The 14,272-nt window shown below is 38.9% G+C and overlaps 2 protein-coding genes across 4 annotated transcripts; both read left to right on the top strand.

Annotated features, from left to right (window-relative positions):
• Positions 1-181: 181 nt before the first annotated feature.
• Positions 182-838, top strand: LOC138910183 (uncharacterized). Its single transcript, XM_070201404.1, has 2 exons — positions 182-317; positions 432-838. The coding sequence occupies exons 1-2, from the start codon at positions 182-184 to the stop codon at positions 836-838; spliced, it is 543 nt and encodes a 180-aa protein (XP_070057505.1).
• A 6,000-nt stretch (positions 839-6,838) lies between these two features.
• LOC104099635 (protein FRIGIDA-like) lies at positions 6,839-12,108 on the top strand. 3 transcript variants are annotated; one of them, XM_070200035.1, is made up of 2 exons: positions 6,839-11,734; positions 11,782-12,108. In XM_070200035.1, the coding sequence occupies exon 1, from the start codon at positions 6,949-6,951 to the stop codon at positions 9,055-9,057; it is 2,109 nt and encodes a 702-aa protein (XP_070056136.1). In that variant the 5' UTR covers positions 6,839-6,948; the 3' UTR covers positions 9,058-11,734; positions 11,782-12,108. The 3 variants fall into 3 exon arrangements, with proteins under 3 accessions (XP_070056136.1, XP_009604980.1, XP_009604979.1); XM_009606685.4 differs by having other exon boundaries at positions 6,839-11,540; positions 11,652-12,108; XM_009606684.4 differs by having other exon boundaries at positions 6,839-10,195; positions 11,107-12,108.
• Positions 12,109-14,272: the final 2,164 nt, after the last annotated feature.

Below are 14,272 nucleotides of genomic sequence, written 5' to 3' on the forward strand. Positions count from 1 at the left end.
CCCATTTTTATCGTCCTTGGTGATGGATGCATTAACGACACATTCAAGGAGAGGTATTGTGGTGTATGTATTTGCAGATGATATAGTTCTGATTGACGAGACTCGAGAAGGTGTTGATGATAGACTGGAGGTTTGGAGGCAGACTCTTTAGTCTAAAGGTTTCAAGTTGTGCAGAACCAAGATGGAGTACTTGGAGTGTAAGTTTAACGAAGTTACTCAGGAAGCGGACATGGGTGTAAGGCTTGATACACAGTTCATCGCCAGGAAAGAAAGTTTCAAGTACCTTGGATCTATAATACAAGGTAACAGGGAGATTGGTAAGGATGTCACGCACTGTATCAGAGTATGATGGATGAAATGGGGGCTCGCTCCCGGTGTCTTGAGTGATAAGAATATGTCGCTGAGACTTAAAGGTAAATTCTATGAGGTAGTATTTAGACCGACTAAGCTGTATAGAGCAGAGTGTTGGCTAGTCAAGAACTCTAATATCCAGAAGATGAAAGTAGCTGAGATGGGGATGTTAAGGTGGATATGTGGGCATACCATATTTGATAAGATTAGGAATGAAGTTATTCGGGATAAGGTGAGAGTGGCCCGTATGGAGGATAAGATGCGAGAGGCGAGGTTGAGATGGTTCGGACATGTTAAGAAGAGAAGCATAGAAGTCCCAGTTAGAAGGTGCGAGAGGTTAGCCTCAGTGGGTATCATGAGGGGTAGAGGTAGGCCTAAGAAGTCTTGGGGAGAGGTGATCAGGCGAGATATGGTGCAGATGGAGCTGACTAAGGACATGACTCTAGATAGGAGGGTGTGGAGATCGAAGATTAGGGTAGAAAGTTAGTAGGTAGTTGAACATTTCTCTTTGTCTTACTCAGTTTGCTAGCATTAGTGTTAGTATGGTATCCTTTTATTCATTAATTGATATTACTACCTAGAGTTTAACTGCTTTTTTGGCTTTAGTCTTATTTTTATCTTGTTGTTATTTCTACTTATTGCCATTACTGTTTTTCATTCGTTCTTCAGCCGAGGGTATATCAGAAACAACCTCTTTACCCTTCCAGGGTAGGGGTAAGGCTGCGTACATCTTACCCTCCCCAGACCCCACTTATGAGAAATTACTAGAATTGTTTTTTGCTGTTGTTATAGTATTTTCCTTGCTTACTTCTTTTTTATTTATTTGTTATTATTTTCCCTATTCGTTGATGGGATAAAGACCTTTTACGTTGACAACTAATGGCCCAAAGGTCTTTATAGTAAAGAGTAAAAACTAACTAGGCTAGTCACTTTTTGAATCGGGTATTAGAGTTTTAGCCATATTTTAAATTGTAATGGTAAAATAGCCACTGGTCCGACTAAATTGACGTTTTCCCTTTAACTAAAATACGAAACACAACTCAAACAATCGGTCCCGGAGTTCATAGCTTTGGCAGGTGGAACTCGAACATATGTGCTGGAGTTCAAACTCCAGGAACAATTCTTAGTGTTTGAACCTTTACTAGTTCAAACTCCAGAAATTATTCCTAGCGTTTGAGTTTTCACAGATCTTCTAAAGGCGAAACTCCAGCAATGCGTACTAGAGTTCAGACCTTTAAAGGTGAAACTCCAGCATATGATACTGAAATTCTAAATTGTTTACTCTCGGTCACCTGTATAATTTTCTAGCATTATCATCGTATTTAGTTTTTTGTCCCATGGCAGCAGCTTCTCTAGATATGAAAATATTCAAGTTTGGTTAATGCAATCCCATATCAAGAATATAAGTTCTCAACAAGTTGAGACTTTATCACAAACCACCCGAATTCCTTTCTCTTCAAGAGTTCCAATGCAGCCTCTAAATTACATTATCACAATGACATTATGCATTCGAAACATGACAGTGATTGTGGACACAGAAAGTGATCTAACTTGGGTTCAATACCAACCTTGTATATTGTGTTATAATCAACCAATACCTCTCTTCAATCCCTCAATTTCATCTTCTTATCAATCAGTTGCATGTAATTCATCAGGTTGTCGAAAAGAATAGGTTTCAATATATGCTGGAATTTTACTTTTTAAAGTTTCGAACTCTAGTATATGGATTTTGAACTTATAAATATTCAAAGTCCAGTAGTCGTTCTTGGAGTTCTTCCGTATTTTAGATAGGAGTATTTTTGTTGTATTTTCACATTTATGAGTAACTATTTTGCCATTATAATTTAAAATATGATTAAACTCTAATAAAAATAAACTATTTACCATTTTTTCACTAGTAAAAAGCATTCGTATCTTTTGGTTCTAACGGTAATATTCGGAGAACAAATTTTTGAATAGTGTAGTGTAATTGGGGAATTTTAGGGGAAAATATAGCAACTCAGTAATTCGAATGATATTACCACTAAAGTATGTAAGCCTTTACACCTTTTTTTATTATTTAATATTAATTAAATTGTTCTCATATACCATTAAGAAGTTTTCTTCATTCAAATAAATAAATTATCTCATAAATTGGTAAATAATATATATATATATATATATATATATATATATATATATATATATATATATATATATATATATATATATATATGCCGATTGGAGAAAATAAATTGTAAATTCGACCAATTATTTGTGTAAAATGGGGCAAGCCCACGGCTAACGCGCTGTAAGGCCCCGTAAAATTTCGCCTAAAACTCGGGGTTTCGTGGTGTCGAAGTAGGCTTATGTGTTGACGATTGGAGGGATTCTTCATTCAGACATTTTGGGTTAAACAGTGCGTTGGAGAGTTGAAGAAAATTTTTGAAAGTGCAGGGCGTTTCTGCGGTCCATTCTGCGATCGCAGAACTGATCCGCGGACCGCAGATCTGTCGCAGACTGAAGCAGAACTTGAGCAAATTTTTTGACCATTATGTGGTCCATTATGCGGCCGCATAAATTATTTCATGGGCCGCACTATCCATCGCAGACCCAACAAAAGAATTTTCGAGGGAAGTTTTGCGGCGCATTATGCGACCGCAGACTGGTCGCATAGTGGGGGGTAGAAATGCCCAGTTATGGAGGGCCATTATGCGGTCCATTTTACGGACTACATGAGCGTTATGCGGTCGCATATGTGATCACAGATCTGCATATGCGGTCGCAGATCTGCATCGGGGCTTCATTTTTTTAATTTTTATAACTCGACCCTATCTCGATAATTAGATGTAAGATACCATTTTGAAGGGAATATATGATATTTTTAGAGAGAGGAAACACCCTAAAGTGAGAGGTAAAATTTCTAAGTTAATTGTTCATCCAAAATCTTGATCAAGCCTTGAAATTCAACAAGAAAGCTCACAAGGTCTTCAACCAAGAGGTAAGATTCTAGCCCTAACCTTCAATTTCGAAATTTTGTTTGGGAATAGGTAATGAGGAGGAAGGTTTTGAGGATGATGGTTGTTGTTTATGCATGCATGTACATTCATGAGTTGTGGGAAGGTAGTTGAACTCAAACGGGTAGACTTTGGGTTGTGGGGTGAAGGAAATTCTCCATAGGAGAAGCTAGTAATAATAATGCCCACATAGTGTTTGATAAAATGCTCAAATGAGCTGGAAACATGAACTCCTCCCTAATTTGTGTTCAATTTGGCCATATCTCTAAATAGATCAAAGTTTATAGGATTTCCGGAATGGTGTAGTGAATTAAGGAAAGCTCAAAGCGAAATATATTGGCTAAACTTCTCTCTTAGAATTGAATCCCACGATGATCTTGTAAGTCCCGAGTTGTTCATTATAAATTGACTATTCCGAATAAGCCTTGTGTCGAAAGATATATGTTCAATATGTATTCCAATGTTCTTGTTATGTTATATTCTATTTGAAAATGTGCTCGAAGCATGGGTTGCATATCCAAATATTATATCTTTAAGTTGTGATTCAAATGAAGGCTATTATGTCAAATTGTGTAAGAAATCTCAATGTGTTTAACATTCTTATTTGCTCAATATGTGGATTTAAAGTCTTTAATAGAAATGCTTTGTTGTTGATGACCCGTGATGATATTTGAAAGTGAAAGAAGAGAGTATGAGATATGAAGTACGACCATCGTGCCAAGAATGAGATTGCGTTATGGCCAATAGTGCCAATAAAATAAAAAAATGTGTAAAATATTATGAGATGGGTTTTGACTCCTTTATATAATAATGTCATTAATGTCCTATAATCATCCATGGCAAGTACAAGTAAGTGATAGTACGAACATGAACTGTGGCCGCTTGCCGAAATAAGAATCATGAGGCACTGTATGTTGCAATGGCTTCAACTATAGTTTGTATGCTTCTAAAATAATGAATATAAATGACTTCGATGTTAGGTCACCGAGAATCATGAACTTAGCCGGTGTCATTAAGATGACAAGGAGTTATATAATGAGGTGGAAAAGGGACGTCCAATGCTAAATGACGATGAACCTTAGGAAAAGAAATTGGGTCCATGCACCATTGATATCTACTTAGTGATTTGACATGCATGTGTTAATGTAATAAACTGTATTTCTCTATGATAAGTATGAACATGAGGTATCCCAATGATCCGGGAACTTACGACCTTAACGATAATGTTAATCATGTCGCTTGAGTGTAAATATGGGCGTGTACATGATGGTATAATATGTTAATCCTATGGACGGTCTATGAAACACATAGGTGTATAATATGAATGAATCCCTATGGACGGTCTATGAAACGCATATGTGTATTATATGAATGAATCCTTATGGACGGTCTATGAAATGCATAGATGTATAATATGAATGAAACCCTATGGATGATCTATGAAACGCATAGGTGTATAACATAATATGTGAACTCTATGGACGGTTTATGAAACACATAGGTGTATAACATAATATGTGAACCTTATGGGCGGTATGGTAAGACGCATGAGCAGCACGAACAATAATGCCACTTTCATTGCCCTTGTTTGTATGTGCTGATACTTTTATATTATATTTTGTATCCCACACATAGTTCATAGGGCACGCTTGATCCTAAGAGAAGTTCAGAATGATGTAAGTATAATAAGACTTGACATGTGATGCTATGGGTCATTTCGTAGTTTCTTGACGTAATTTATTTGCCTCTTATTTGAGTTATCGTGTTTCCATATGTTGTTCTGTCTGCCTTACATACGAGTACTATTTCACATGTACTCACGTCCCTTTGCCGGGGGCGCTGCATCTTTTAATGGATGTAGGTGGTTCCATAACAAGCGACATCGATCAGTGATAGCAGTACATCCTCCTTTCAGCTGACTTGGTGAGTCCCACTTCATATCGAGGTCATGTATATTTTGTTTCTCATGTATTGCATTTTGAGGTATAGTCCGGACCTTGTTGCCGGCATTATCCTAGTACTCTTTTGTACCCGTTAGAGGTTCCGTAGACATAGTGTGAGTTGTATCTGTTTATGAGAAGGTTAAACTAAAAATGATGTACTTATATCATCTGTTCCACTTTAACTATGATTGTACAATGTACTGTTTTGGAGACTTGTTAATGACGTAACTAATGAAAATGAACTGGTGTTATTCACATGACCTCTTACTGTCTAATTAATGAAATGTATCTTCTCTTTATTCATGGGCGAGTTGGGTAGAAGGTACTGCACATGCTTGCTCGATCGGGATATCTCGGTTGAGCGCCGGTCGCGCTCCCCGTGGTCGGGACGTGACACCCGCTGTCCGCTTAGAGTTGAGCTAGGCTAGCATTTTGAGGCCCTTTCAAATGAAGGGTCGGACTAGGGCCGGCTTACTGAATTCCCCAACTCGCTCAGTGTGATGGCTCTAATTATTTAATTGATAATTTAAAATTTTGGACTAAGAATTTGTATGTATTATGCAGAAAGTACAAAAATTCATTTCATCTATGTTGTGTTAGTTTAGAATTTAACGAAAGGGTTGCTCGGTTAAGAATAAGTTATTCAGGATTATAATGACGACATTCTAATATCTAAATCAAATAATAATGTGACTATATTATAAATGTACATTATTGGTAGATATTTGGTTCATTAAACTTAATATGGGATAAACGTGGCATGTATTTAGTTTAAACTAGATAAAATGAGATAAACATGTATTTTTAATTTTAATCTTGAATATTTAGAAGACTTTGGCGAAAAGCTTTAGAAATGGGCAAATAGGCCATCTTGACAAGAGTGAGTTGCTCTAGTATTAAACACCCTCCACTTTCAACCAAGATATTGTAAGTTCGAGTCACCCCAAGAGCAAGGTGGGTAGTTCTTGGAGGGAGGGAACCGAGGGTCTATCGGAAACAACCTCTCTACCTCAGGGTAGGGTTGTTGTTGTTGTTGTTGTTGAGTGCGTATAGGAATAATACCACTATTTTGTGGTATAAACAATCACTATATTACTAATTCCCGAATAAAAAGTTATACATAACATGAAATAACATAACTCACAATTATAGTCTATTTGGTCATACTTATTTTGTGGAAAACAGTTTATGTTTGGCTTATCAATTTGAAAAGCACTTTTGAATAGCAATTAGTGTTTGACTATATTTTTAAAAAGTGCTTCTAAGATTATTTTCCTCAAAAATGCTTTTCAAAAAAATTATTTTAGGAAGAAACTACATTTTTCTGCTTCTCAAAAACTACTTTTTTTTTTACTCAAAAATATTTTTTTCCTTTTAAAAACTAGGTCAAACACCTTAACTTTACAAAATAATATTTTTGCAGAAAAAACACTTTTGGCTAAATGTCCCATGAACCAAACTACCCCTAGAAATGTAACTTTATTTTACTCAAGGACTATATAAGCGGTTGAAAAAGAAATGAAAGGACTATACATGGTCAGAGGTAAATATAAAGGACAATTTTAAACATACCCCAGTAGTTAAAAGGACCCATGTTGTCATTTCCTCCCTAGTCCCTTCTTCTCTGTGGTCAAATTTTCTGGTTCAATTCTACTCCGATGAATAAGATGGTAAAACCAGCGGATTCCGCCGCTGCCGCCGGTGCTATGCCGCGGTCAGAACCTCTCGAGATACATTCCCAGGAATCGATATTTGTCAATCTTCGCAAACTCTCCGACGGCCTCTCTGCGTTCCAGCGATGCTTGACTGATCTAGAACAACACATTGATTCCGTCCGGACCTCAATCGGCTCCTCTATGCTACTACTGCGAAACAATGAACAGTCAACTAATAACACTCCGTCAGCAGCGGCACTCACACCCCCACAGCCAGAACCAGAACCAGAACCATCTTGTGAATCTGACCCTTCTGAGGTGGAAGATGAAGATGAAGATGAAGATGAAGATGAAGATGAAGAGGAAGAGGAAGAGGAAGAGGAAGAGGAGGAGGAGGAGGAGGAGGAGGAGGAAGCGAAATCCCCTTGTCGTTCAGAGCTGGAAATCCTGTGCGAAACGATGAACAGCGTTGGTCTGAAGGAATACATGATAACGCATCTTTCAGATATAAATGGACTGCGTGAACAAGTCCCTAAGGCATTGAAACTCTCGCCCAATCCTGCTAGGCTTGTATCGGAATGTATTAACAAGGGGGAAAGCGAGAGGTATGTTAATAGCTCAAGATCATTAGCTTCTGTATTGGCTTTGGAGTGCTTGTTGTTGGCTGCTGTTGAGAATGACAAAGGGGCTAAGGAAGACGCGGAGCTGGCAGCTTTAGCATGGCGGGAGAGAATGATTTGCCAAGGAGGAGTAATAAAGGCTCACGAAATGGATGCCCGAGGTTTGTTGTTGCTCATTGGGTGTTTCGGGATTCCACAAGCATTTACAAATCTGGACATCAGATATTTGGTTACGGTTAGTGATGCCTGGGTAATTGCTGGTGCCCTCAGGAGATCAAGTGTTCTCATGGAAAAGATCCCAGAAATAATTGAGTGGATGTTGAAGCAAAATATAGTAGTTGAGGCCGTTGACATTGCCTATACTTTTGGAATGGAGGGGAGATTTAACCCTCGTAGACACTTGACATCATTTTTACATAACTCTGAAGTGTCATTATTGAACAACGCTAAGGGTCTTGAACAAGGTATTACTGTGCGTTCAGATAAAAAGAAGCACTTGTCTCATCTGAAATCTGTCAGCGAATGTTTGGGACGTCACAAGATTGATCCTTCGAAACTCCTTCCTGGGTGGCAAATCAATACGAGAATAATGAACTTGGAAAAAGAAATTGCTGGATTGAATAAGCATATAGGTGAGAAAGAACTTGCTGAATTGACTATGCGTATAGGTGATCAGAAGATGGCACAAAAGAGAAAAAATGATGAGATTGAGTCGTCGTCTTCTGGTAGTTTCAGCAACAAAGAAATGAGACACTCACATTTTCCAAATCCAAATCCATGGCCACCACAACAACAAAGAGTTGTTAATCATGTTGCTGATAGCAATAACACCTTATTAGGAGGTGGTGGAACTGCTGGCCACATTTATGGTTATTCTCTATCCCCATCAGTATTGCATGGAACTGTTGCAGGCTCGATACACGAAAATGTTGTTGGCTCACTGGCAGGACCTGTGGGAGGTGTTGTGGCCATGGATGGAGCTGGTGCAGGTAAATCAGTGCAAGGAGGTTTAGGTGTTGATCATATACCCGGGCAAATAGGAGGTCATATTGGTCAGTTATATGGATCGCATGGTGATGCAGCCGTGTATGACAAACTGGCGTCCCACAGCTATGCTTATAGGCCATCATCCTACTTGGAAGGCTCAAGCTCTACGGGATTGCCAAGCACCATTCCCGGTGATGCCTATAGGCCAACATACACCGAAAGCTCTAAGGCGTTTCCAAACACCATATCTGGTGATGCCAATAGGCCACCACCATACTTGGGAGGCTCTGCGGGGTTGCCAAACACCATAGCTGGTGACGCTTACAGGCCTCCACCATACTTGGAAGGCTCTATAGGGTTGCCAAACACCATACCTGCACCATATCAGTTTGCTGATACTGTTCCAGCAACTGAAATACACCGAAGCAGTGGCTCACGAGCAGTTGATCATGTTCCATCTGCTGCAGTTGCTCATCCTTCATCCTACTTGTACTGGAAGAGATAGTTTTGTGTTGGGCAGGCATTACTTTCTACCTTAGTTTCCCTCCTTGTAGTATAGCCAGTGTAGAAGTGATTTTGTGCACAGTCTCCTTTTTTTTTTTAAAATTTATATTTCATGAGCTACTAAAAACCTCTGGCCAGTTTTCAAGGCTTAGCATAAAGACGTCTCAATTCAACCTGGAAAAATGTCATATGTCCGGAAAGATTTAAAACTTACAATATAAAAAACCACGCAAAAGCAATAAATAACTGATTAACTTCCCTTTACTTTCTCCTGCATTTCATTTCCCTCCCTTCTATCAAACATGGTCTTTTAACATTTCTTTGCTTTTACTTTCCCTCATCCAGTCAAGCTGGTCACACTGGTTCCTTGGAAAATCCAAGGTCATGGGTTCGATTCCTCAAGCATGCATCTTCCTCTTTTTCCAAGTTCTTGTTTTTTTGCCCGAGATGAAATTAAATGGAGAAACATGGTTAGTGAGGATTCATATAGCCAATCCCGCTTTGTTGGGACTGAGTCGTAGTTGTTGTTTGTTGTTTTTCTGATCTGTTCAATTGTTGACAGTCTATGTGGGCATGCACACTTGTATATCCTGTTTGTCTCTTCATTCATACGGGTAAATGTTGGACCTGCATCTTTTTAGCTGTTCCTTTGGTGGTATAAAATGATATACTTTTCTTGTATTTAGTTTTCAATGTGTTGAACTTTTGATTTTCTTGTATGGATTGTCTGCACAAGGTTGTAATTTATTGCTTGCTGTGAAGTGTCTGATCTTTGGCCATTGAGCTATTCAGCCTGAGAATCTGAGCATGATTCTCATATTTATTGTCTAGAAGATACTTTTTTTGTAGTTGACCTTCAACATATGAGCCAATCCTTTTGACTTGGGATTTGGGAATTAAATTTTTATCTGTGTTTCGTTGCTTAACTAGGTGATTGTGTGTGTTATATTTGATTGCTGTGATGTGGAACGGCTGAAGGTGATGTAGAATGGCTGTGATGCAGAACGGCTAAAGGTGGTTGAGTCTGTTATATTCAATTGTTGTTATTCTAACTTTGCTTCTTAGTTTTGGGCTGCAGATACACATTATCTGGAAATCACATTTACAATTTGTTTTTGGTTTTGTATTTCATACTGCAGGTAGAGTTTGACTTCATTAACATCTGCAAGTTTTTTTCTATGCAGTCCACCTGTTGCAATGCATATAACATTTTTATTGCTCCTGAAGTCAAAGTCTTTCTTAGTCATAAAAACACCTTTTTGTTTCCCGGTGGTTACAGAGGGAACTCCACTTGTGTGAGCTTGCTCACATTGACCGGTCCTAAGTAGACAACCAGCAAACTAGTCAATATACTGAATCCTCACATTACAAGATAAGACAGACTAAAATTTATCGACATGGACATTGAGAATTTACATAGCCGATCTCAACTTGCCTGGGGTTGAAGTGTAGTTGTTTGTTAGTTACAGGGGGGATTGATGGGCAAAACCTTGGCCTGAAGTGTTGAAAAAGCAATCTTTGACCTCAGGATTGTCCATAAATTATACCCTTGACCATCAAGCCCACCCTTTCTGATCGTACATATTCCCACTAGTAAAAATAATGTGTAGAAATCTATTCCTGTTGGTTAATTGGTTTTGGATTGTGTAGAAAAGACATGCCAAATATATTAAATTGATGCACTTTTGGATTTTTAATGGAAGTGATTGTGCTCTGTGATATTTCCTGGTTTACTCAATGGCTGGACTCTTGATAATGAATCTTATGATGTGGAGGGTAGTTACTTAAATGGTTTGACTAGAAAGCTTCTTGCTTGTTAGAATGTTATTTGTTACTTATATAGTACTATCTTGTTGGTAATTATTTTTTTTGATAATCTAGTATCTTGTTTAGTAATATATTTAATTTCAATATTCGGTGCTTCTTGCATGAGTTTAGCATATTTGATGGACCTGTTTTTTTTCTTATCTGGTTAATGTATTGTCTGGTTTGCTAAGATCAAGAATAGTAGGTTTAGCTTTTTAGACATTTGACATTTATTATTTTTCAGTTGAGGATAAGGCAGCAGCGTGTATTTGGTTGTACACCGGTTGAGGGGCGGGGGTTTCTGCTGGATTGGTTGTACACCGGTGTGTATAAATCATTTTCATCTGGATGATTCAGGCTACTAATAGGGAAAGAAATTGCGGGTGATGGTGTGATTTTGAAAATCCCTTGCTTATTTATTCTGTTATTGGTACGATTGATGGAACCGTCATTCAAACACCAGTGTATTTATTTGATTGTCTCTATCTCTCTACTTTTAACCAGGATAACGAGTATATTAAATTTATGAATAAATTTGGCATGTCACGTGTTTGTATAATATATTCCTCATTCCGTGCTGTGAAGTAGTTTTCGTTACTATTTGTTGTATATTCGTTGGTCACCATTGATGGTTGGTTGGCGCGAATATGAATGAGAGAGCTTTGGTTCCTTCCTTTGGTAAGTACCAATAAATACATAGTCTTCACGTGTGTGTATTTTACAGGTATTTCTCGCTTCATGCGGTGCTACAATTTTCCTGTAACATTTGTTGTTTATTTGGTGTTTCAGGTACTAAAAGTCGCTTTCTGTTGGTTAGCAGTTTACGTTTGTTGGAAAAAATACGCATGAGAGAACTCGGGCTCCTTTCTATGGTAATAATCAATATATTTCATCGTGCACCCGCCTCTACTCCTTATAGTTGTGTGTTGCATATACAGATCATACAATGCCACCATTGATTTTTGTTGCGGCAAATCCTTGGCATTTCAAAAGTCCTTTTTGCAGTGATGTAATGGGTGTAATATGATAAATCATGACTGCTTGTTTCTCCCCCACCTTTTTTTTGGTAATGGCAGTGCGTGCCAATGTGCAAGGCCTTGATCTCTTGCTTTATCTCCCTCCGTCTGTTTTCAGGTTTGTAATAACAGAGTATCAAAACTATCATAAATGTTATCTTCGACAACTCTTGTATAACTTCTTATTGTGTTTCCTGATCATTATCTATGACTTCATGATCTGGCCCTCACTGAAATACTATATTCTTGGTTTATATAGTGATTCATGGGACTATATTTGAGATTCTCACCAGATTTGATATAGCAAAAAGCCAACGATTGCCCAGAACTTGATCAAATGTTATTTGATGTAAATATTCCTGCAGCTTCTCAAGTTACCCGAGATTCCAAACTTTTCTATTGAAGAGCCAAGTTGGTCGATCAAGGGCAAAACTGCCATTTAGGTCATAGCAAAAAGCCAACGATTGCCCAGAACTTGATCAAATGTTATTTGATGTAAATATTCCTGCAGCTTCTCAAGTTACCCGAGATTCCAAACTTTTCTATTGAAGAGCCAAGTTGGTAGATCAAGGGCAAAACTGCCATTTAGGTCAGTGATGCCCCCCCCCCCCCCCGGCGTTTTATCTTCATTTCACTCCTACAGCCAACCTATCTATCTCTTTCACCAGTTTCACTGAACGACCACCTCTTCACCTTTCGTTTCCGGTATGTCTGGTATTTTCTTTGTTTGTTCCTTTTCATTTTGCCCATGTAATGGTGTATATACTAATGGTGCAAGAGTATAGACACCATGTAAGAGTATCTATGGGCTGATTTAGCCCAACAACTATGTAGACTCCCAATCTTTCCAGCTACCAGCGTGATATGTTGTTCGCACACCCAACAATCTTCCCCTCAAGTTTAGTTCCACTTGGCCTATTGCCTCAATCTACGGGCCAATTTTCGAGACTCACTGTGTGGCACTCACAATGTTAGACTATTATGGCAAGCAAAGCCTGCAATTAGCTTCCTCTTGTGTGCGTCTCCAAGCTTGTAAAGGTAAGCAAACCGAGCCCCACACCGCCACTCCGCCATCGCCATATTCGCCCCTCCGAAGTCCGAACTTGGGCTCTAATACCAGTTGTTTGGCTCAACCAATCCGAAGATACTAATGGTGTGATATTATCCGCTTTGGGCCAAGTCTGCCCGATTTTTTTCAAAAGCCCTTACACCATTAAGAGATCCCTACACCTTATATGTAGGCTCCTAATCTTTTCAGCTACCAATGTGGGACTTTATTCGCACACCCAACAATCTCTCCCTCGAACTAGGTTCCACGTGGTCCATCACGACCCACGGGTCTCCCATGAGATTCACTGTGTGCCACCCACATTGTCAGAGTATTATGGCAACCGAAGCCCAGAACTAGCTTTTTCTTGTGTGTGCGTCTCCAAGCTTGTAAGGGTAAGCAAACCGAGCCACATACCATTACTCCGCCATCGCTATGTTCCCCCCTCCGAACTTGGGCTCTAATACCAGTTGTTGGGCTCAACCAACCCAAAGATACTAATGGTTATGAAGTTTTAAAATGCACAAGAGGAAAGATGATTTTATTCATGAACAATAGGCTCTTTATATAGCAGATACAAACGGAAATACATTAAAGGTGGAACAAACTATGTGATAAGATTCTGTACAGTAGGATACGCTAGAATACAAGAAACTAACAAAATCCTAAACCTAGAAAATAGGAAGCTAATAACAAACTCCTAAACTGAAGGATATCAATTGTTATCCTTTAATACGCCCCCGCAAGTTGGGGGTGACTGGAACAAGCCCCAAATTGTGAAAATTGCGCAGAAAAGTGGTACGCAGAAGAGGCTTTGTGAGGATGTCGGCAACTTGATCAGCAGAGTGAAGGTGACGAACCTCAAGTGCTTTTTGTTGAACTTGCTCGGGAACAAAATGGAAGTCAATAGCTACATGTTTCATCCTACTGTGAAAAAGTGGATTAGCACAAATGTAGGTGGTACTAACGTTGTCACAGAGGACTGTTGGTGGAGTAGACAGTGGGAAATGAAGCTCATGGAGCAAATTCGTGAGCCAATTAACTTCAGAAACAACAGCAGCAACAACTCGGTACTCAGCTTCCGTGGATGAGCGTAAAACAAACCTTTGCTTTTTGGAAGACCAAGAGATTGGTGAGTTTCCAAGGTAGACAACATAACCTGTTGTTGATGTTCTGTCTTGTGGATTTCCAGCCCAATCAAAGTCAGAATAAACAAGTAAACGATCTGTTGGTTGTCGACATAGCTTAACTCCCATTGTGCTGGTGTGTTTCAGGTAGCGCAACAAACGTTTGATAGCTTTCCAGTGAGACACTTTTGGATAATGCATAAACTGAGACAACTTGCT

This window comes from Nicotiana tomentosiformis, chromosome 4 (genome assembly GCF_000390325.3).
Source record: "Nicotiana tomentosiformis chromosome 4, ASM39032v3, whole genome shotgun sequence".
Lineage (NCBI taxonomy): Eukaryota > Viridiplantae > Streptophyta > Magnoliopsida > Solanales > Solanaceae > Nicotiana > Nicotiana tomentosiformis.